Source organism: Dama dama, chromosome X (genome assembly GCF_033118175.1).
Source record: "Dama dama isolate Ldn47 chromosome X, ASM3311817v1, whole genome shotgun sequence".
Classification (NCBI taxonomy): domain Eukaryota; kingdom Metazoa; phylum Chordata; class Mammalia; order Artiodactyla; family Cervidae; genus Dama; species Dama dama.
Genome location: NC_083714.1, coordinates 116,269,761 through 116,294,638, shown reverse-complemented (window position 1 = coordinate 116,294,638; position 24,878 = coordinate 116,269,761). Strand labels below are relative to the sequence as shown.

At 38.7% G+C, this 24,878-nt stretch overlaps 1 protein-coding gene across 1 annotated transcript in view; it reads right to left on the bottom strand.

The window, feature by feature from the left end:
- Positions 1 to 6,724: 6,724 nt before the first annotated feature.
- Positions 6,725 to 24,878, bottom strand: part of PRRG1 (proline rich and Gla domain 1) — a 141,852-nt gene continuing 123,698 nt past the window's right edge. Inside the window, exon 4 of the mRNA XM_061136114.1 lies at positions 6,725 to 10,872. Coding sequence (XP_060992097.1) covers positions 10,387 to 10,872 — 486 coding nt within the window. The 3' untranslated portion in view covers positions 6,725 to 10,386. The remainder of the gene's footprint in view (positions 10,873 to 24,878) is intronic.

The following is a 24,878-nucleotide window of genomic DNA, read 5'->3' as shown; positions in this document are numbered from 1 at the left end:
ATTTGGTAGTGTGGATGGGTGGCCAGTAGACATTTTCTGTGTATTCCCTGGCCTTTCTCAGTATATACTCCTTTTCGTTCAGAGTGCAACAGTAGGCCAGAATAATTATGATATCCTGTCAGGGGAGAGAGAATGCCAGCCATAGCCTGACAAATTCATCCCTAAATTTGTTAGGGTTCTCTGAGAATCTGGCCAATGACTCCTTGCAGATTAACCCAGTTAGTTTAGGATTTCTCTTTGGGACATTCCAAGGGCCCTTTGGAGCACTCCACAGTTAACTGGAAGTCTAGAGACTTTCCATTAGAATTTAATATTCTGGTATTTGTCAAAAATTTGAAAACATTTTAAAACACCCGGTCAAATAGGATCGTAGGTTTCTGTGAAAAAATTCTTATTCCTTGAGGTAAAGTGGGGGAAAAAAATCTAAAGTAAATGTAGATCACTTAAAGGCACACGCTCTGTTACCAAGAGTAGCATTCCAGAACAACTTTGTTCTCTTACGAGAGAGACCGAATCCAGTCGTGCATCAGTCTTTGTTGTTGAGTTGTTAAGTCGTATCCGACTTTTTGCAACCCATGGACTGTAGCCAGGCTCCTCTGTTCCCCATTAACTCCCAGAGTTTGCTCAAATTTATGTCCATTGAGTCAGTGATGCTGTCTAACTATCTCATCCTCTGCCACTCCTTCTCCTTTTGCGTTCAGTCTTTCCCAGCATCAGGGTCTTTTCCAATGATTCAGTTCTTCACATCAGGTGGCCAAAGTATTGAAGCTTCAGCTTCAGCATCAGTCCTTCCAGTGAAGATTCAGGACTGATTTCCTTTAGGATTGACTGGTTTGGTCTCCTTACAGTCCAAAGGATTCTCAAGAGTCTTCTCCAGCACAATTCAAAAGCAGTTCTTTGGAACTCAGCCTTCTTCATGGTCCAACTCTCACATCCGTACATGACTGCTGGACAAACCACAGCATTTGACCGTACAGACCTTTGTTGGCAAAGTAAGTCTCTGCTTTTAATATGCTGTCTAGGTTTGTCATAGCTTTCCTTCAAAGGAGGAGGCATCCTTTAATTTCTTGGCTCCAAGTCACTATCCACAGTGATTTTGGAGCCCAAGAAAATAAAATCTGTTCCTGCTTCCACTTTTCCCCCTCTATTTGTCATGAAGTGATCGGACCGGATGCCGTGATCTTAGTTTTTTGAACATTGAGTTTTAAAGCCAGCTTTTTCACTCTTCTCTTTCACTCTCATCAAGAAGTTCTTTAGTTCCTCTTCACTTTCTGCCATTATGGTGGTATCATCAGCATTTGTGAGGCTGTTGATATTTCTCCCAGGAATCTTGATTCCAGCTTGTGATGCCCCAGTCTACTCTTTACCAAACATCTTTAGTTTCTTTCACAAGACAAAACTAGGTATATTTAGATCTGTTTAGCAATTAATATTCCAATATTGTATCTTACTTGAAATGGCCTGAATATTCAATTAATTCCCATCATTTAACTTAATTTAGTTTCAAATTTACCAGCATTTGGAGAGACCATTTTAGATGGACATTACCAAAACATAGCTATTCCTTTAGATTTTACCAAAATGTTCTTATCTCAGTTACATTTACCTAAAAATTTAATCATATCTGGTTATTATCCCTGTTGACAGATTTTTGTAACAAACAATATGCACTTACTGACTTCTGGTAACCCTGGATACAATGAAAGTGTTATACTTAATGCTGATGACTCTGTACCCAGGTCTGTATTAAGTGAACCCAGTAGCTTAAGCTAGATAAGTTAATTTATACAGAACCAGAAGTCTCATGATTTTCCTGGTTATATTTAAAATGGCTTTTATTTTTTCCAGTCTGGGGGACTACAGATAGATTAGGTAGTTCCTGAGAGCCTAGGCAGAAAAATTACATTGCAAAGACAGAGGAGAAAAAACTGTAAGCTTTCTTGTCTTGTCTTTTTGTTCTTTGAAATCCCACTAAGTAACCCAAGGCTGGAGTCTTGGGCAGTGTAGGCTATATCATCCATTCTCTCCTGACCTGAAATGTTTTTGAGAAATCCATCGATAGTGTTAGGGGGTTCCCTTGTATATAACTTCTCTTCTTTTGCCGCTTTCTCAATTCTTTGTGTTCAACAATTTAATTATAATGTGTCTTGGTGTAATCCTATTTAAGTTGAACCTATTTGGGATCCTTTAAGACTCATGGGTCTGAATGTCCATTTCTCTCCCCTGGTTTGGGAAGTTTTCAGCCATTATTGCTTTAAATATACTTTCTGTCCCTTTGTCCTTTTTTTCTTTTTATCCTTCTGGAATTTCCATAGTGTGGATATTGTTTCTTTTTATTGTGTTCCATCTGTCCTAGCAACTTTCTTTACTCTTTTATTCTTTTCCCCCACCTCTGATTGGATAATTTCAATACTCCTGTCTACTCAGTCACTAACTTCTTCTGTATGGTTGAATCTGCTTTTGAAGTTGTCTGTTGAATTCTTCAGTTTCAGTTCAGTCGCTCAGTCATGTCCGACTCTTTGCAACCCCATGAACTGCAGCACGCCAGGCCTCCCTGTCCATCACCAACTCCCGGAGTCCACCCAAACCCATGTCAATTGAGTTGGTGATGCCATCCAACCATCTCATCCTCCGTCGTCCCCTTCTCCTCCTGTCCTCAATCCCTTCCAGCATCAGGGTCTTTTTCAATGAGTTAGTGCTTCACATCAGGTGACCAAATTATTGGAGTTCAACATCAACCCTTCCCATGAACACCCAGGACTGATCTCAGTTTACTCATTATATTTTTTAGCTTCAGGATTTGTTTTCATTTTTGATGATTTGTATTTCTTTGAACTTTTACTTTTGTTCATGTATTGTTTTCCTAATTTCATTGAGGTGTCTGTGTGTACTTGTAGTTCACTAAACTCCTTTAGAAAGATGATTGTGAATTCTTTGCCTGACAGTTTACAGATTTCTATTTAGAGTCAGCTATTGGGAGCTTTATTAGTTTCCTTTGGTGTTTTTCTATTTCCCTGTTTGTTTGCTTTTTTTAATGATCTTTGGTTTCTTACATGGGTATCTACACATTTGAGAAAGTGAGTTTCCGTTTCAGACCTTACAGGCTTGCTTTGTCAGAGACAGCTCTTCACCAGTCAGTTCAGTTTGGGTTCCTGTACATGTCTGCAAATAACATCATTGGGCCAATGGGGCTTGCCATCTGGGTCTATTTTGGGGTGAGGCCACTGCCTGAGCTACAAGGTTGGAGGCGTGTGTTGCTGGCTGTACCCCATGGGATAGGACTGCTGCCTTATTGCCCTGCCCACAGAAGGCTGTAGGGAGGCTCCACGGTTGTTTGACTTCTCCGGTCAGGCCTCCTAGATGGTGGGGACTGGGTACTATGCTAAAGAAGAAGTGGAGCTCTGAATTAATATTAAAGAATAGCAACTTTGGAAATCTGATTCTTGCCCTCCTCAGGGTTTGATTCTTCTTCTTGTTCTAGTTGTTGTTATTTCAGTAACATTTTAAACTCATTTTGTAAAGTCTGTATTCTTAGTCAGATGAGGCTGAAGTCTCTGTTACTGTAGTGGTCAACTAGTGATTTGATAGAATTCCTTAAACACGTGCAACACTCCACCTTCAAAAAGTGTCCTAGTTTTCACAGGTGGGCCCTTTGTGTTGGAGAAAACCTTCGACTTACAGTCAGACAATATACAATTCTATCATAACCTTCACTTCTTGCTTACAGAGAGCCTGAAGTTCAGACAAAGGTGAGAGATTAAAGTCTCTCAGCTTGTTTTTTTCTTTTTTAAGAGCATGTACCCAGCTTTTGATATGTGCTTGACCTTTTAGATTACTAAGACTACCTGAAAGCTTTACAAAGTCCTTATCCTCCCAAGCTTTTCCGTTTGTCTATTGTTTATCCCTACTGTTAGTCCTTGTCTCGGAGAAGGCAATGGCACCCCACTCCAGTACTCTCACCTGGAAAATCCCATGGACGGAAGAGCCTGGTAGGCTGCAGTCCGTGGGGTCGATAAGAGTCGGACACGACTGAGCGACTTCACTTTCATTTTTCACTTTCATGCATTGGAGAAGGAAATGGCAACCCACTCCAGTGTTCTTGCCTGGAGAATCCCAGGGATGGGGGAGCCTGGTGGGCTGCTGTCTATGGGGTTGCACAGAATCGGACACGACTGAAGTGACTTAGCAGTAGCAGTCCTTGTCTAGTTGCTAGCCCTAATGCTTTTACCTTTAAGTATTTTTGACTGCCTTCTCTCCCTGCTGCCCTGCCCTGTAGCTGCCTCCAACTTGGGAGATTTCCAAGTCAGGTTAAATAAACACAAACCCTTTGAGCCGGTACTTCAGGAAGCCAAAATACAGAGCTGAGCAACCAGCCTCTATTCTTTGAGGATAAGATTCATTTTTCTCCCTCTGGTACTAGAAGCCTCTACCTGGAACGTAAGCTGTCGAGAATTCTACACTGCCAGTGAGAAGGGAAGCCGGGGATAAGGACAGGGTAAGGTAAACATTTTTTCTTGATTGGTTGCTATAAGCTTTAAGTAGTTTCCAGAGTGCTAATAAAGTTGATTCTGCCAGATTTTGGCAGGGTTTTTTTTTTTTTTTGCTGATTTTGTGGAAGAACATGGAGTTGCCTATTTTCATTGACATTACTCTATGCTTATTTTAAAACATGGTTTATGAGTATATTCAAACTATCATTTCCACAAAGGCAGATGGACTGAGTATTGAAAATATACTAAACCGTATGGTGATGATGGAAATGATGTAAACAAAGAATCAGAACTGGGAGCATTCTGTGGTGCTCTCTGCTGACAAAATTCTGATAGTGTATGTTGGTGGTTGGGGCAGTACACATGTGAGTTAAGAACAACGGGCCAGAAGGAACGTTAAAACTCTGAGCAGTCCTTTAGTGGAAGAGATTCTGTAGATTGCTGTTTTAGTGTGTGTGTAAAGATGAGGGACTAAGAAACTGGCCATCAGTAGGAGATGTTAAGTGATGATGTTCATCAAATTCTAGCATTTGCAGAGAGAACTTTGACCTGAAGTAAGGGTAATTGATAAGGAAGGTCATAGATGGTGAGGTTCCAAGCTTCTCACTTCTTTCATCAGCCATCATCGTCTCATCTGTTTAATATATTAGGGTTCTCGGAAGAAAATATTTCAAACTTTGTTTCCATTATTAAAAACTTAAAAAATCACAATATAGCCTGGTAGGACTGCATAATGAAGATGACTAATTATAATATAAAACTTTCAGCCAAAAGACTGTCTGTGAGATGGGGTGGAATTAAGGTTATACCAAATTAGAAGATTAGAAGGTTAGGCCAGTCTAACTCTCAGGGACAAAGCTATGGGCACCATTGCTTTCTAATCCAATTAGTGTCTATCACAAGGTAGGTACTTTGTAAGTATCTACCATCTCAGTTACTAAGAAAATAAGGTTACATAAGCCTGTGGGACCAGATTATAGCAGGTTTTGATCTAAAAAAAAAAAAGCAGTAGACAAAATAAATAAAATTACTGAGAACAAATGTTGTCATACAAAGTTTAAGGAAATGGCATGTGATAAGAATTACAAAACAAAGACAAGCAAGAGACCAGCCAGAAAGGTACTAAGGTTTTGGTCAATATATAGTATTAGAAAGGCCTCACTTTTAGGTGGCAACCCACTCCAGTATTCTTGCCTGGGAAATCCTATCGACAGAGGAGCCTGGCAGGCTACAGTCCGTGGGGTTGCAAGAATTAGAGACGGCTGAGCGACTAGACCACAACCACATACTTGTGGAAGGGAGGGAAAGGGATTAAACAGAATTTTGGCCCTCAAGGAGCTTTAGGTATGTAGAAAAGGCTTAGAATGAGTAGGTGATTCCAAGGAGGGCCAGGAGATAGAAGAGCAGCTCTGGAATTTATAACCTGAACTTTTTTGGAAATACTTTGAAAAAGGAAGGGGGATGAGTCCATATGGCTACAGCCAAGTGTGAAATTTAAAAACTGATCTGTTATGATTGATGTGAGAATAGTGTTCTCTTTAAGGAGGGGGTAGGGTAAGAGGGAGCCTTCTGGGGCATACTAGAAATATCTTGATCTGGGTTTTAGGTTTCATGGATATGTTAAAGATGTATGTTATAAAATTTTTAGAAACTGATGTTTTTAAAAGTACCTAAACTTAACACTTATAAAATGTGTATTTTAGGCTTACAATTTACACTTAAAATTTTTCCTTAGATATAAGTAAATTGTTTTAATTTTGTATACTGTAAAGATCAAGTTATATTTACCTGCTTAGGTAATGACACGGCATATCAGCTTCTTATCTTTGAGGTAACTATACTTAGGGAGATGTCCTGTGGTCATATATGTTCCCATCCTTTGCTTTCCTTTCTCAGTGTTTCATGTCAAATGCAAGCTATTCTGCTGAGGAAACACACGGGTCTTTTGTATCTGTAGACAACACTGTTCCCAGTATTTGACAGACTCCACTATAGCAGGGAACTGAGTCTACCCCTTTGGAGCAAGTGTTCCCATTTTGTATCATTCCAACATCATTCACAACACCCTGAAGTTTTCAGCAGGTAATTTTTGATTACTAAGCAGTGTTCCCTAAATTCCTAGGCAAAAAAGAAGTGTAATAATTTTACCATGTTAAAAAGATCACAATAAGAGCTTATACAGCATGTTTATCATCTCACCATAATCTAATTATTAACAAATGGCAGAAGAAATCTTTAGAGTTTAAAAACAGCTTTATTTAGCATACCCAAAACACAGAAACATAAGAAAAACCTTACCTGGAATGAACATAAAATAGTTAAATACCATAATTTAATGTAAACCAGCTGTTTAAAAATGTGAAATATTATCAAATACATGCTATTTACACAGAACCAAGGTAAAGCTCCCTCCACAGTTAGTCTATCAGATCGTCAAAACCAAGGTAAAGCTCCCTCCACAATTCTTCTATCAGATCATCAATCTTGAAGTCATCATTAACAGTGAATCAAACACAGCATCTGTATTTGTACTGGTCAACAGGAAAAAGAGAAATCATTTAATTTAAACAGATACAATTCATTGTGACAATCAAAGCAGGGAGGCAGAAAAGTGCCACTTCTAGGATTCCAGACACAAGCACTGCAGGTGGACGTCTGGAAACCGATCCACTAAAAGACCAGGTAGCCCATTCTTTCATGTAAATATACACTGGTTGATTCAATGTAGTTACTTCTTAAGAAAGGTACTAAATAGATCTGTAAAAATAAACATTTATTAAAAATGATCAAAGGTGAATGTAATATCAGTCAGGTAAGAAAGGCTAAAGCATAAAAATAGACACTATTCCAGACAAGCCCCTTTAATTATAACAAATGTTAAGAAACTCAGTGTACAAAACCAGATAGGATAGCAAAAAGGTTTCTAAAAAGGTCAAACCCAAACCAAGATCAAACAAAACTAACCTAAGAGACCATTTCTTAAAGTATTTTATCTTAGACATTTGCTTAGCCTGTCATTATCACCTGAATGCGGCCATGAGACCTGTGGCTGATGTCAGTTAGCACTGTGGAATAGTGTGTTCTCTGACAACGGTCTAAAAAGCTGTAGCCATTGATCAGTGTTATTATTTGGCTTTTGCTTCAAGGATCAACATTCATTCTTATACTTAAATTCAGGTATCTCTAAGAGGCAGCGTTAAATTCACTATCAGGAGTTTAGAATGTAAAATTAAATGGCAAGTATGCATAGTTAGTAATAGAACATCCTGCTCCTTTGTCTAATCCTGTAATTTTCAAACTTTTGGTCTCCAGGCCCCTTTATGTTCTTAACATTTGTTGGGGATCTGGACACCAAAGAGCTTTTGTTTATGAAATTTATAGCTACCAGTATTTGCCATATTAAAAAGTAAAAGTGAAAAAAAATTTAAGTACTTATTGATTTAAAAATATATAAGTCCCCGAATTAAAAAGTCCATTACGTGCTAAACATAAATAGCATTTTAAAGAAAATAGCTATATTTTCTAAAACAAACAAAATCATGGAAAGATGACTTTAACGTTTTTAACAACTTTTTGAGAGAAAGTGAAAAGACAATGTGTTGGTATTATTATGAAAACAGTGTTGGTCTCACAGATCCCCCTCAAATTTGAATGTTCTCAAGGACTCCCAGGGGGGGGCTCATTGGCCATTTGTTGAGAACTGCTGGTTTAATCTAAGGCCTGATATTAATGACATAAGAAAAAGTCCACACAAAAGGAGCCTTAATTTTTCTTTAAACCAAAATACATTACTGGCTCAAACACTCCCATTCTCAGCTTTAAGTAGAAGCCAGAGATTACCATGTACTCAGGGCCAAATTCAAAACAATACTGTCATTTCTGCTGAGACCAGGTTCAAGATTTCTTAATTTTTAGTCCTTGAAAGCCGTAAAACCTATTACCTAAACACAGTCAGCGTAGTTCCCTTTCCAACATCTGCTGACTCCTGTTTGCGCTGAGCAGACAGTTGTCAGTAAGTGGGCCCAGCATTGGCACAGACCAGAGGCTGACAGGAGTTGGACTGAGAGCCCACACACTCAAATTAGGAACCTGTGAGCCACTAATGGAGCAGCCCACTCGATTTCTCACTCTCTGAAAACTCAGGTACATTTGAGGGAAACAAAATTCTTCCCCCGTGAGAGCAACGGGAACAATGCTGTGACCTTACACCTAGAGTGCTCTTCACGTCTTACAAATGACTTTCACACACACCATCTCATTGCATCCTTTCAAAGCCCCAGGAGAAAGGCCGGGCGGATGATACTACTGCCATTTCAGAGGTAAGTAAGGAGCTCGAGGGTCAGACATGAGTCTTTCCCAAAGTAGCCTGGCAAGGGTATGGCAGAGTGGGATCTGAATTCAGGTCATCTGACTCCTAGTTTAAGGTCCTCCCAAGCGGTCCTCCTCCTTAGGGTTTAGGAGAGTCTGCGTGGGGATGGATATGGAGGCCGCAGGACATGACGCTTCCAAAACCTGCTTGCCTTCTGTCTGATCAACCATTTTATCCAACACTAAGGAATTGTGGGAGTGGCACAGAAATCTGACCAATAGAATGCATTTTCCATCAGTGCATGTATAACTGGTGGATTTTTTCTTCTTTCCTAGCCAGTTTATATTGGCAGTTCATTCACAGCCTGTTCCCCCTGCTCCAAGGATTTTCAGTAAAAATTCTGCAGTTAAAAAAAAATCTGAAAATACAAAATGAAACAGCAACCATGAGATATGTTTGCAGCTATAACTAGATTTATTGTGCGCCTGGCACAACACAGGCTTTGCAGTCTTCCTCCGCCAACTGGAGAATGATGCAGAAATCACAGTTCTTAATTTAAGGGAAAATTGCCTGGTAATCATCTTGAGACAAAGGCTTCACTCTATACAAAAACATTAAGAAAATAATTCCCAGGGTTTTAACTAAATTTCCTCTTGCTAGAAGATTCTGGGGGTGGTAGGAGAGCGATAGAGTAAAAAGGCAATGTAACATGGAGAAAAAAAGTGTTGCCAATGAGCCAAGGAGAAGTCTGCATCAGTTCTGTCATTGATTTGAGTATCTACTTGAGAAATGATTCTTTTGCCAGGAAATCCACTCCACCAAGATGTTAATACAAATAGCATATGACTTTCAAGGACACTAAGTGAACACTGTTTAAGTTTTGTCGGGGAGGCACTCAATTACAGCACCAAAATCTCTCCTGTGAAAGCAGCCAAAAGCCATGAAGGACCAATGATTTTCTTGCTATCCACTAGGAACAAGGTATCAATTATTATGCCTTCCTTCTCTCTCTGTCACCTTCTGAGATGTTCCTCAAGTCAAGACTGACTATATGCACTTTTTTTTCCCTTTTAAGAAAGTTAAAGAAGGTTAACAAAAGCCTGTAAAAATTTTAAAGCAGGCTAAGTTCATCTTATTTTCAAAATTCAACAGCATGTTGCTGTTACACAGTGTTGGTGCCTTCCCCCCAACCCCCAATTTTGGTGAGTAATGTTCTCTTACAGGGGATTTAGATAGATGTTAATGACTTTTTAAGACAGGTGCCCATATCCTGGGCTGATGTACACACACGTATATGTGCATGTACATATATACATAAACATACATGCGCACACACCGATGTACATCTCCTAGGAAGACCTCCACTAGTATTTTTCCCTCTTCACATATTTCCATTAGCAAAAATGAGCATGGATAGAGTTTAGAGTGGGAAACAAAACTAATGAAAATCAAATCGGAGAATATGAAGTGGTATGCTGTCAGAGTCCAATAAGTCAGATGCACATGACATGTATGTAGTGGTAAAGTGCTAGAAAGGTCTCTTATTAGTATTTTAAAAACGGTTATAGTAAAAAGAAGTTTGCAGTTTCATTTGATGGTGGTGACCACAGGCACCATAGGAATGGCACTGGCTGAGTTGGAGTTGATGATGTCCTCATACTCCGGAGGCGGATCGAGATGAGGTTCTGTTTCACTCCTCCGTAGGTTCATCTGGCCGGTGGCTTCCTCGTAGGTCGGAGGGGGATCGCAGTTGGACAGGCGAGTGGAGACGGAATCTGAGCGCCCAACCACGTATTCCAAGAAGCCTGGGGACAACCCGCTGTTATCAAAGACTTCATCTGGCGGGGGAGGTGTAGTGATAATATTGAGGTGTTGAGGGAAGGGAATATGACCTTCTGTCACCGTCTGTCGGCGAGTCTTGTTTCTTAGGAAGCATCTCCAGATTAGGAAGATGACAAGGAGGATAATGAAGAGGCCAAAGATTAATGGAAAGGTAAGGTAAAACTGAAACCAGTCACTTCCTCTGTTACTCTCTCCTTGTTGCGCTTTCGTGTACGTGTTCCAAAATTCCTTCTGAAAATAGAAGACGAGATTAACTGTAAATCAGCATGATCCAAAGATCGGAAACAGCAAATGAACGCATATCTGGGTTTTTTTAATATGATGAAAAGATTTGTTGGTTCCAGTGACCTGCAGTCTGTATTTTCCCTGACAAGAAACTGCAGATCATGGTGCTCCCTCTGGACTCTCCCCTAAAATGGGGAGTCAGAACCCAAGGTCTTCAAGACTTGGTGATTTTTGTATTTTCAGTTATGATACATTGGAAGGGGAAAAAGCATAAGGAATTTTCCCTTTTCCAAATATACCACCTAATCTCCCCTTTAATATAGAAGGTAAATACCATTTTTCATGTCCAATTATGAGGTTCTTATGAAGGACCCCATCATCATCATTGTGCTGTTTCAGGCTGTTGGAGGCTCTTAGTGCTCAGATGGAATGCCTTGTTTTCCAATAGCTCTGTTTGGGGCTCTTTTCTACCAGGTATTTCCCCCCAGCCCGAGTACACAGATTTAATGCATCTAAACATTCAATAAGTAGTGGTGATTATAATGAATTCTTGTATATCATGGGCTTCCCAGGTAGCTCAGATAAAGAATCTGCCTGCAATGCAGGAGACGTTGGTTTGATCCCTGGGTTGGGAAGATCCCCTGGAGAAAAGGATGGCTACCCACTCTAGTATTCTTGCCTGGGAAATCCCATGGACAGGAGCCTTGTGGGCTATAGTCCATGGGGTCACAAAGAGTCAGACATGACTGAGCAATTTACACTTCACTTGTGTATCATAATTCTCTGCTTCAAATTGGAGTAATCTGTATCCCAAACCTTGGTACAAACACTACCCCCAATGCTTAAGCTTAGCTAATAATGTTTGGTTTTTTATTTCTCACAATATTTGTTTGCAGGCTACTGATACTATTTAAATACCTGGCAGAAGGTAAGACTGTGGGCACGAAAACTGTTTCATAGCACTATCTTTTATTAGTCATAAAGGCTTTTAAAGTACTATGTGGGTCTAAGAATGACCCATAGTGTTCCACCCCTAAACTTGGTCGTCTTATAAGGTACATAATTATTCCAACATTCTGTGATTCTAAGATAAAAGTTTGATATGCTGTAGGAAATATGGTATGATTTAGTAAAGGCGGTGTGCAGGTGAAAATATGCAAGGTGCAACATTAAAACAAGCCAAGAGTAGAGATACTATAATCCCAAAGTGTATAGCATTTATTTTAGGACAATACCCCAAACGGGAAATTAAATTTTTATTAGTGAAACAGTAATAATCCAGATTGAAAGCTCATGAAGCTTTTTGTAAACAATCAAAGTGTATGCTATTTTTGTATAACTGTTACTTTTAAGTATTGCCAACTTTATTACAGATTATATAAAAATTTACTAATGCAGAGATATCTCAAAAGGAAAGACCAATCATCTGTAATTACATTGCAAAGATATAAACACTATTAACATTTTTGGTTTACAATTGCTCTCCTCCAACTTTGAGTCGAATCCTTACACAAATGTACATTTTTTAGAAATTAATTTACATTTAGAAATTAACTTAAAATTAAACTACTAAATCCCAATAAAATTTTTATTAATCTACTTATAGAGACCTACCAAGTATCTACTTTGTAGGTAACTCTCTTTATCTATAGAGATGAGGATTTCTCCTCTCTTTGCCATCTCTCAGATCACCATCTCCTTCCACTCCATTTAATCTTAACCACAAAACACAAATAATATGTGATTTCAAATAATTATATAATGCTAATCTTAGAATAAATGGAATAGAAAATGACTTTTTAATCTTGTCCAGTCACTTTTGGATAATCAATAATGCACATGAAAATGGTTCTGTCTTTTTTTCATGCTTGGCTGGTGTAAATCAATTTCTGTGGTTTCCTTGGCACACTTAGTCCTGAGCAGCAAAGTTGTGATTTTTTTTTTCCTTTGGGAGAAAACACTTTAACCCTTGAAAATAAAAGTGTGATTCTGTTTTAAAGACAAAGCTTAGACCAGAATGGAATCATCACACCAGCTTTTTACTTTACCAATAGCAACGCAATTCGCAAGCTGCACCTAATAATGAAGGCATACTTATCATCCCCAATTGCAGATGAGGAAATGGAGGCTCAGAGATGTTGCCTTATAATAAAACCAAGGTCACTTAACACACGAATGTTGGAGCTGGCATTTGAATGCAACAGGCCTGGTGTCAGAGCAAAGCAAAAAGCAGTCCGTCCTGATGCATATGGTATGTCAAACTTGGACAGTTTCCTAGAAAATTCAATCTTTCTCATCATGCTAAATGTGTAGTTTGAAAGCAAGTAACATTCATTGATCTGAATAAAAAGGTACTGCCAGATTTATTTCTTTGGAAACTAGACTTACTCTGTCCTTGAGGCAAGAGAATCAGAGACATATTAACTTAAAATCAAGTAAAATGACTGTCATTCAAACAGACAAACCAGGTTTATGTCTCTCTAAGCTATTTAGATTGTTGTTTATCTTACTGGAAACAGCCAGAAGATATTCAGAAAGCAAATAAGTGATTTCAAGACTCAAGTAAAACAGTGCTTTAGAGGCAATGGAAGTTTATTTAAGAGAGAAAATTATAATGAAAGAAAGGGATTCAGTAATTTTAGAGAAGGCTAAAATTACATAGATAATGAATCTCAAGGGATCAGAGGGGTCTGGCAAATCATTCAGATATGGATGAACCCTTGCATCCCTGGGATAAATCCCATTTGATCGTGGTGTGTGATCCTTGTAATATACTGTTGGGTTCGGTTTACCAGTATTTTGTTGAGGATTTTTGTGTCTATGTATGTTTATTGGTGATAATGGCCTATAATTTTCTTTTTTTGTGGTATCTTCATCTGGTTTGGGTAACAAGGTAATGGTTGATGGTGGTGTCATGGAATGAGTTCGGGAGTGTTCCTTCCTCTGCAATTTTGTGGAAGGGTTTCAGAAGGATAGGTGTTAACTCTTCTAGAGAATTCACCTGTGAAGCCATCCGGTCCTGGTCTTTTTTGGTTGGGAGGTTGTTTTTTTTTACATGTACTTACATACTTACTAATAATGAGAGATTGTTTTCTTCATGTTTTGAAATACTGATGTCAGGTTTCAGATCCCATGACCTTCCACCAGCACCCTAAAAGATAGGCGGCTCTTATTATGGTAAGCAGACCTAGGGATTACAAATCTATGCCTTAGCATTTGTTGGGAGTTTTTAAATCACAGTTTCAGTACTTGTGACAGGTCTGTTCATATTTTGTATTTCTTCCTAGTTGAATCTTGGGACATTGTACCTTTCTAAGAATTTGTCCATTTTATATATAGTTGCCTTATAATCCTCGGTATTTCTGTGGTGAGTGTTGTAAATTCTCCGTTTCATTCCTAATGTTAGGTTTGTGCCCTCTTTTTTCTTGATGAGTCTGGCTAAAGGTTTATCAATTATGTTTATCTTTTCAAGGAAGCAGTTTTTAGTTTCACTAATCTTTTCTATGTTTTCTATTTATTTGTGCTTTATGATTTCTTTCCTTCTACTAACTTTGGGGTTGTTTGTTCTTTCTCTAGCTGCTATAAGTGTAAGGTTAGATTATTTGAGCATTTTTCTTGTTCCCTGAGGTAACACTGTATTGCTGTAAGCTTCCCTGCTTTTGCTGCATCCCATATGTTTTGGATTGTCATGCTTTTGTTTACCTAGAGACAAATGAATTATTTTTTTTTTCTTCAGTGATCCATTGGTTGTTATTTGTTGCTTTTCCCTTGTTGCTTTTTATATTTTCTTTAGTTTTTGACAATTATTTTGGAGGCAAGAGCCTCAAAAGATAGATGTTTCATCACAGTAGGTAAGTATGTAAAAGAGTCTACCAAACCAAATTTGTCGCTATTTTATTATAAAATGTCTGCTTTTCTGATTTGAATTTTCTCAATACCATTGTTAAGTAGAATTTGAGTGACTCCAGGCCTGAAGGACCCTATTCCTAAATTCAAAGAGTAAAGCCAAGAATATTTTTCCAGTCTTTGAGTAATCAGCTCAGAACCTACCTATGTGGTAAAGTTTGGAAGTGGGTGATGTGCCCAGTGAGTTTGTATTGCTGAGGGTCCGGCAGCATTAATACTCAGCACTCATATTCTCCCTTTTACTAAACAAGCATGACAGGGAAGGAAAGACCACCAGAGACAAGGGGCCGAAGCCACAATCCTAACTCCAAAAGCTGCCTTGTTGGGAACAAGTCAGAATACTCCAGCAAGAGGTCGTTCAACACTGTTAAGATTCTTTATCTAGATGGATGTTCTAGGGTAAAAAAAAATGCCTGTAAAAGTTACTTTGTGTTCTTTCCTTCATCAAAAGAGTAGGACTATGTTGATCTAACTTCTGAGAAAACAAAGACTACTTGTAAATTATGAAGTACGATATAAAAGGTAAGGCATTCTCTTGAAAATTGCCACTAGAGTGTATACAATTTGCTGAGAAGCAATATTTATGATAAGTATGGTGTCAACTTATTTTACTATAAGTTGTAAATGATATGGCTGGAGGATGAACAAGGTACAGTTTTTCTTTTGTTTTAATTGGAGGATAATTACAGTATTGTGATGGTTTCTGCCATACATCAACATGAATCAGCCACAGATATACATGTGTCCACTCCCTTTAAACCTCCCACCCCCTAGGTTGTCACAGAGCACTGGCTTTGGGTGCCCTGCAAACAGGTTCATCAGTTCCATGTTTCTAGATTCCATATATATGCAATATAATGTGATAGTTGTCTTCTCTTTTTGACTTAACTTCACCCACCTCATTAGAACTGACTCAAACGTGTTCAGAAGTTACAGTTCTTTTAGAAAATAATTATGGGGATTATTATTTTGCTAGGTAGCATACAGCTTACATAAAGTAAAAAACTCTGTAATTTAGGTATAATGGTAATGGTTGTAAAAACTGTGAAGGTTTAGATTCAGGATACTTGAGGTGGGAACTGATAGTCGTCCCCAGTATAAGAGGCAACAGGAGAACTCTCAAGTCCCAAAATATCCCTTGTAAGCAGAATTAAAAACTGATTGGTATCCAACCTGGGCTGGTGATCTGTTTTACCCTTGATAATATACATGTTTGGATGCATGAGCCAAGTGCTCAGGGCTGGTGCACTGGGAAGACCCAGAGGGGTTGGGTGGAGAGGGAGGTGGGAGGGGGGATTGGGATGGGGAACACATGTAAATCCATGGCTGATTCATGGCAATGTATGGCAAAAACCACTACAATATTGTAAAGTAATTAGCCTCCAACTAATAAAAATAAATGAAAAAAAAAAGAAAATGAAAAAAAAGAAAAAAACTGGTAAAAATCCGTCATTTTAGGGTTGCAGTTCCTTCTGTGGACACATCAGCTCTACGCAGGGAACGACTGTTTTCTGGAAAAAACCTAAAAAACTAGCAGAGCAACTTCTACTCATCAGGTGAGCCAGGGAAAACCTATACTGAGGTGGGTAGGAAAGCCTGGGACACAACCTCCCCATAGACCCCACCTGTCGTGTGAGGACCTGTCATTGGGAGGGGTCTCAGAAACATGAGCTGTTCTCCTTGAGGAGTAAAAGATTTGAGCTCACGTGGGGGCACCCCGACTGTACTTAGCAGCATGGGAGCGGACTCAGGGCAGTGGCAGCCAACTCAGAAACACCCAGACTTCCTGTGAAAGAGACTCACGTGCTTCTTAAAGCATCAGTCGGCCTGAGGCACAGGCCTCTGAGATAACATAGACTTCTTTAAGGCCTAATGCAATGCTCTCCGGGTGGAGGACAGCAGGGGCCACCTTGGCATCCTGGAAAGAGGCTTTATGTCACAGCTATGGCCTGAGGGGCCGGTTTCTACGGAAACATACAGCTCAGGCCCCCTCTAGTCCCTTCCAGGATGGCTAGCAGCTCCTGTGTTTGTCACCTCTCGGTAGTGGAACAGATATGATAGTTCCTGGCTGGCTACCACTCTCAGGGCAGAGTACAGACAACAGATTGAAACACAGCCCAATTTTTGTGTGAAAAATCCTTCCTTGCTTGTCTTAGAGCTTCAGGCTGAGGAGCAAGATTCTGGTTTGGTGCTTATATAGGGATTTCTGAGGGCGCTCTGTGGATGAAGGCCAGTGGATGGTACCTTTGCACTCTCCCCCCACACTACTCCAGGCTGCTGGTATCTCCTAGAAAGGAGCCTGTACCCTCAATCTGGGACCCCGACTTTGTAGGCTGCTGCCTAGGACACAAGTCTATACCACTGGGCCCTGGTAGTCAGATGACTTACCCCACAGGACTATAGATTATGTTCGCACATTTTAAAAGCTGCTGTTGGAGGTCTGGCTTCTCATCAGCCTGAATGGAGGTGCTGATGGTGATCCTCTTCTTTGGGTCACTGAAATGTCTTGGCACACCCCCAAGGACTGGGAGTCATTAGAAATAAAATGGGCTGCTTGAACAATCACAAAGGTTTGACAGGCAACCAAGAGCTAGGACAGGGGTGAATGACAAGGTTCTTCTTTTGTAGACTACTTCTTCAAGACTGGGAGAGGTGGTGGTTTCATCTACTCAATAGAAACCACCACAGAGACCCAAGGAAAATGAGAGGAATGATGAAACCTCAGGAAAAAACCTTGAACGAAACGGAGGTAAGTGACTTATCTGACGAAGAGTTCAAAACAATGATCATAAAGGTGCTATTGAACACAGGAAAGGAATGGGCACACACAGTGATAACCTCAAATGGAAGTTACAGAGCTAAAGAATACACTAGAGGAGTTCAACAGCAGACTAGATGATACAGAAAAGGTCAATGCATTTGAAGACAGGTGAGTGAAACTTACCCAGTCAGAGCAGTGAAAAGAAAAAAAAAAAAATGAAGATAGCTTAAAAGACTTTGGGGACAACATTGAACTAACGTCAGATTTGCATTTTAGGGAGGTGCCAGGAGGAGGAGAGAGAGAAAGGTGTGCAAAGATATTTTAAAGAAAGAATGGGGAAGGAAAGAGACATCCAGATTGGGGTTATCTTGTTTGGAACTCTCCAGGTTTCCCAAAGAGACACACACCAAGACAGATTATAATTAAAAAGTAAAGTTAAGGAGAGACTTTTAAAAGCAGCAAAAGGAAAACAATATGTAGCATACATAAGACCACCAGTAGATTTTTCAGCAGAAATGTTGAAGGCCAGGACGGACTGGCATGATATATTTCAAGTGCTGAAAGGGAAAAACGTCCAACCAAGAATACACTCCCCATCTAAATAGTTATTCAGAGTTGGGAAGAGGGTTTTTTGGACATGCAAAAGGTAAAGGAGTTCATCACCAGACTTATAAGAAATGTTACAGAATTTTCTTTAAGCTGAAAAAAAGGGTACTAAAGGTAAATCATAAAATGTAATAAAAAGGTACATAATGTAGTAAAATGGTAGATTAATCATTTATAAAGCTAGTACGAACGTTAAAAGACAAAAGTAGTACTAAAACTAACTAACTACAATCCCATTACTGTTGACCCTTGAACAACACAGGGGTTAGGTGTACCAACCCTCTACCCACTTGAAAATTCCCATAGAATAGTTCGACATCTGTAGATTCAACCAAGTGTACATTGTATAGTCCTAGCATACAAATTTAGTGAAAAAAAAATCCATGTATAAGTGAGCCTGCAAAATTCAAACCCATGTTGTTCAAGGGTTAACTGTATATAAGGGATATGTAAGATATAAAGATGTAAAATGTGATATGAAAAGCATAATGGAGGGGGGAGGAGTAAGAATGTAGAACTTCAGAATGTGTTCAAATTTACAACAACTTAAGTTGATAACTTGTATGTGTAAGCCTCATGATAGCCATAAAGCAAAAACCTATAGTAGACACTTAAGATAAAGCGTACTATTAAAGAAAATCGTCATCACAAAGGAAAAGAACAACAGAGGAATGACTAGAGGGCCTGAAAAGCAGTAAGAAAACACTTAACCAACAAAACAGCAATAAATATATACCTATGCTTCATTGTTGCAAGACATAACCTGGGGATTTTTGTGGCCAGTGATTTGTTATGTAAATGAATAGTGAACATCTGCATTTGAGTAAAAAACTTTTGTGCATGTCTTACTAAAGCATTCTAATATTTCTTTAGAGGCAGTATAGCTGGCACTCTGTGCGGGAGGACAGAGCATCTATTTCAAATATACTGTTTCACTGCTCTTTTCCCTGGAAGGACACTCTGTACTTTCTGGTGGCAGTTTTCTTTAGTCCTGTGGGTATTATTTCACCTAGAGTCTGTTCTTTTACCTGGAGTTGACAAGGAGCATCTTTTGGAAATGAGAAATTTCTTGATGTGTCAGTTTAGAAAATGTTATGGTAATACACTTATGTTTATAACATATACAAGGTTGAAACAAAAACCTAACAGAGCAAAATGTGAATGATAATGACAACTATAAGTTGTATAATAACCCCCTGATCAGTGTTAAGCTTTAACAACTTTATACATTAATGCTAATTGTATCACTTTCTTAAAACATATTGATATGTGTTTGTTACACCAATGTTATTGCCTAGAGATGTTATCAATTGATCAAGGGTTCATGATACAACTTACGATTGTCATTATCATTCACATTTAAGGCTGATGTTTCCTTATTGGTGTTCTGTCTGGTTGATCTGTCCATTGATGAAAGTGAGGTATTAAAGTCCCCTACTATCATTATAAACTGCTATTTCTCCCTTTAGAGCCATTAATATTTGCTTTATATATTGAGGTACCCACTATGTTGGGTGCATGAATATTTACAAGTGTTACATACTCTTGTTCCATTGACCCCTTTCTCTGGAAAATTCAGAAATATGCAGAGATTAAACAACATATGAAGAACCAATGTGTCAATGAAGAGATCAAAGAGAAAAAAATTCCCAAGACAGATGAAATGGAAATAAAACATACCAAAATTTATGGGATGAAGCAAAAGCAGTTCTAAAGGGAAGTTCATCACAATAAATTCCTATATCATAAAACAAAAATTAGAAACAACCTAATTTTATACCTCAAAGAACTAGAAAAAGAAGGAAAAACTAAGGCCAAAGTTAGTAGAAGAAAGGAAATAACAGATCAGAGTGGAAATACGTGAAATAGGAACTAAAAAGACAATAGAAAAATCAGTGAAACTAAGAGCTGGTTCTTTACAAAGATAAACACAGTTGACAAGCCTTTAGTCTCCTGAGAAAAGAGGACTGAAATAAAAATCAGCAAATAGGAGATATTACAGCTGGTACCACAGAAACTGTAGGAGGCTACAATGGACAATCACATGCCAAAAAATTTGACAACCTAGAATAAAATTAGTTACTAGAAATGTACAAACACCAAGACTGAATCATGACTAGACGATATGAACAATTACTAGTGAGGAGATTAATAAAAAAACCTCCCAACAAAAGACAAGGACCAGACCATTTCACTGGTAAAATGTACAAAACATTCAAAGAATTATTAATACGAATCCTTCTCAAATACTTCCCAAAAAAAAGAGGAGGAGCACTGCTTACTTACTTGAGGTCTGTTGAGCTCCGGTGTGCCTTCACATACTGCCTCGGCTGTATACTGTGTTCAGGATCTTATCCCAAAGTTTCATGGCTATTATAACAACTCAGCAGTATACCTAGAGCAGTGTGCTCAAGGGCGAGGTGAGTAGACTGTTAATTATAGAGACTTTAATTGACTAAACTGACTATGAATGTGTGTGAGGGTACTCCATACCTCAAGGCCAAGGAGAGCTTATGAAGGGAGACTGGATCACCAGGCTGTTGTCACTGCCCAAGGGGAGGCCCTGGGTTAAAGGCAGGATGAAAGGATTCCAATAGGTAAGGAAGATAAGAGACCTCTTCTTGTGACAATCATGTTGGTGGGTCATGCCTGGGCTGAGAGACTTAACCCAGAACAGAGAGCCTTGTGACAGGAAACTGGTGGCTACAATGAAAGGGAAAATACAACAAGAGGCCTACAGTCTCTATGTCACTGCCTCACAACTGTTACGCTCTTTGCCCCCTGACCTGATGAGATCCCATGGGTGCAGTACTTGCCATGATGTTGCTACACAATGGACAAATATAAATATCCTGTCGTGAACATCAGGTGCCAGCACCTCCTGACAACTTTAAGGAGGTGAACCAGTGCCTCCCATCAGGAAGCCTGCACAAGCCCCAGGACTAAAGTCACACACCAGGGGACAGATAACAGGAAGAAAATGAGCTGCAGTCCTGCAGCCAGCAGAAAGTTAGAAGACCTGAGAGATGGCAAATATGTTCCAGGCGAAGGACCAAGATAAAAACCCACAAGAAAACCCAAATGAAGTGAAGACTGGCAACTTATCTAACAAGGATAATGATAGTGAAGATGTCCCAGGATTTTGGAAAAGAATGGAGGCACAGATCAAGAAAGATACAAGATACAATCGAAACTGTAATCAAAAATCTTCCAGCAAACAAAAGCCCAGTCAAGTGGGCCGTAGGAAGCATCACTACGAAGAAAGCTAGTGGAAGTGATGGAATTTCAGTTGAGCTATTTCAAATCCTAAAAGATGATGCTGTGAAAGTGCTGCACTCAATATGCCAGCAAATTTGGAAAACACAGCAGTGGCCACAGGAGTGGAAAAGGTCAGTGTTCATTCCAATCCCAAAGAAAGGCAATGCCAAAGAATGTTCAGACTACCACACAATTGTGCTCGTTTCACATACTAGCAAAGAAATGCTCAAAATCCTTTAAGCTAGGCTTCAACAGTACATGAACTGAGAACTTTCAGATATACAAGCTGGATTTAGAAAAGGCAGAAGAACCAGAGAACAAATTGCCAACATCTGCTGGATCAATGAAAAAGCAAGAGAATTCCAGAAAAACATCTACTTCCATTTCATTGACTAGGCTAAAGCCTTTGACGTGTGGATCAGAACAAACTGGAAATTTATTCAAGAGATGGGAATACCAGTCTACCTTACCTGCCTCCTGAGAAATCTGTATATAGGTCAAGAAGTAACAGAACCGGACATAGAACAAAAGGCTGGTTGAAAATTGGGAAAGGAGTATGTCAAGGCTATATATTCTCAGATTGCTTATTTACCATCTATACAGAGTACATCATGCGAAATGCTGGGCTCCACGACTCACAAGCTGCAATCAGGGTTGCAGAGAGACATATCAACCACCTCAGATATGAAGATGATACCACTTTAATGGACGAAAGCAAAGAAGAACTAAAGAGCCTCTTGTGAAGAACTAAAGAGCCTCTTGTTGAAGGTTAAAGAAGAGAGTGAAAAACCTGTGTAAACATTCAAAAGACTAAGATGGTATCTGGTCCCATCACTTCATGGCATATAGATGGGGGGAAAAATGGAAACGGAGACACTTTCTTTTCTTTGACCCTAAAATCACTGCAAACGGTAACTGCAGCCATGAAATTAACAGATGCTTGCTCTTTGGAAGAAAATCTATGCCAACCTAGACAGTGTATTGAAAATGCAGAGACATCACTTTGCCAACAAAGGTGCCTATAGCCAAACTTACGATTTTTCCAGTAGTCATGTACAGATGAAGAGTTGGACCATAGAGAAGGCTGAGCACTGAAGAATTAAGCTCTCGAACAATGGTGCTGGAAAAGACTCCTGAGAGTCCCTTGGACAGCAAAGCGATCAAACCAGTCCAGGAGGGAAGAAACTCCTCATTAAATAGACATAATTGGGATACATATTTAGAAGTGAACTTTCCTACAGCATTTATGTTTCATGCTATGTCTACTTAAAGAGTTACTCAAATCTTTTAGTAACTTGAAACCTTACAGTTTTTCTAACTTAAGATAAATGACGGCAATTCAATGCATGTCTGAATCATCATCAAATGAGAAAATATTGATAGATTAATTACCCAATATAGGTTTTGTCACCTTTGACGTCTCACTGCAGAGAAGCTAAAGATACTGGGATCTGTCAGCAGACATGTGCCACATTAAAAGATTATACTATGAGAAGTCATGTGCTTCTAGAAATTCTGAATTGTATTCAGATGTGTTCCACTCTACAGACTACTTGTACAGTGATTCACAAGTGCTTACTTCTTAGTTAAGGTTTCTAAAGGTTCAGAATGCTAATACATGTAATTAAAACTACTAGAAATACTAAGAGAAAGAAATATCACTATGCCAAATAAGCTGGATGTTTTGGCTAAGAAAAGATATAATGTATGGAGATGCATTTTTTAAAAAGGAAATGAAAGTTATTTTATCCTAAAGTAAAACTGGGTGTTTCCAGACATAGAGAACAGACTTGTGTAGGAAGGAGAGGGTGGGATATATATGGAGAGAGTAACATGGAAACATACATTACCATATGTAAAACAGACAGCCAGTGGGAATTGGCTGTATGAAGCAGGGAGCTGAAATCGGTGCTCTGTAACAATCTAGAGGGGTGGGAGGTGGGAGGTGGGAGGTGGGAGGGAGGTTCAAGAGGGAGGGGACATATGTATACCTGTGGCTGATTCATGCTGATGGATGGCAGAAACCAACACAATACTGTAAAGCAATTATCCTTCAATTAAACATAAATGTAAAAAATAAAACTGGGTGTTTCATAATGAAAAGAGTAACATAAAGGTCTAACTGAATGGATATAGAAAGTTGAGGGCAGAGAGAAAGAACTTTATCTTGGGTACTCAAGCTAGCTAAAAATGAAATAATTTTATGGTAAGGTTTTTTTTTATTTTTTAAGTAAGTTTAAGTAGTGTATGTACAGGAATCTAAAACTTAATTTTCTTTCATTTGCTAAAAGGATAAAATTTTCATGAGCTACTGGTCTGCTCCTGATAAGACTGAAAGGTTTCTCTTTACTTTTTAATAAATTTGCCTAGAAAACAAAGATCCTATGTTTTATCAAAAATAATTTCCTGTGCTTGGTGTTTTATCAAGTCCCTGGCAAGTTAAAAACACCCAGTCTTCTCTATTAAAAGAGCTAAGGTGTTGTTTTTACAATTTTGCAACTTTTTGTATTTTCCTGGTAAGTCTTTGTCACTTTGATTAAATGGAAAACTCAGTATTGTTTCAGAAGGACCTATGATCCTATTTGTTTTAATATTTTGAGATTCTTTTGACAAACTTCCCCCACATCAAATTACCAAATGAAGTCTTTTTGACCTTGAACTACTTTTGTGATTTTCCAGAAGTATCCTGGAACATGTCAAAAGATGTGTTGTCTCTCCTTAAAAAAAAGAGAGAGACTTTGAGGTTTATTTGATATGTTAAATTATATGGTAATTATTAATAAATAAGTAATTGTAAACCTTCTCAAGGTTTTATTTGACATATATATATATGTTAATATTGTAGTCCCAGAAATTTTATAAAATTCCTAAAACTCTAATATGTCCTAGTAGACTGTTATTATACATCTAGTTATCATCTTAAAATGTTCTCTGTGATTGGAATAACCAAATATCCATGTAAACTACATTATTATGAACTCTCATCACATTTTTAATGACAGACATTTGTCTTTTTGTCATTAGAGTTATTGTTTGTTGCTTTTGCCAGACTATTCGTACACAAAGTGCTTCATTTTCAAGAACACTCATGGAAAGAACTCTGACTAGTAGAGGTTCCTGATAACTTTCCGGTCTTTAAACAAAAAATAGGGGAGGCAGATGGCCAATAAACACATGAAAAGATGCTCAACATCGCTTATTACAGAAATACAAATCAAAACTACAATGAGGTATCACCTCACACCTATCAGAATGACCATCAGAAAAAAAATCTACAATCAATCAATGCTGGAGAGGAAGTGGAGAAAAGGGAACCCTCTTGTGCTGTTGGTGGAAATGTAAATTGGTACAGCCACTATGAGAACAGCATGGAGATTCCTTAAAAAGAAAAACTAGGAATAAAACTACCCTATGACCCAGCAATCCCATTACTGGGCATATACCTTGAAAAAAACCACAATTGAAAAAGACACATGTACCC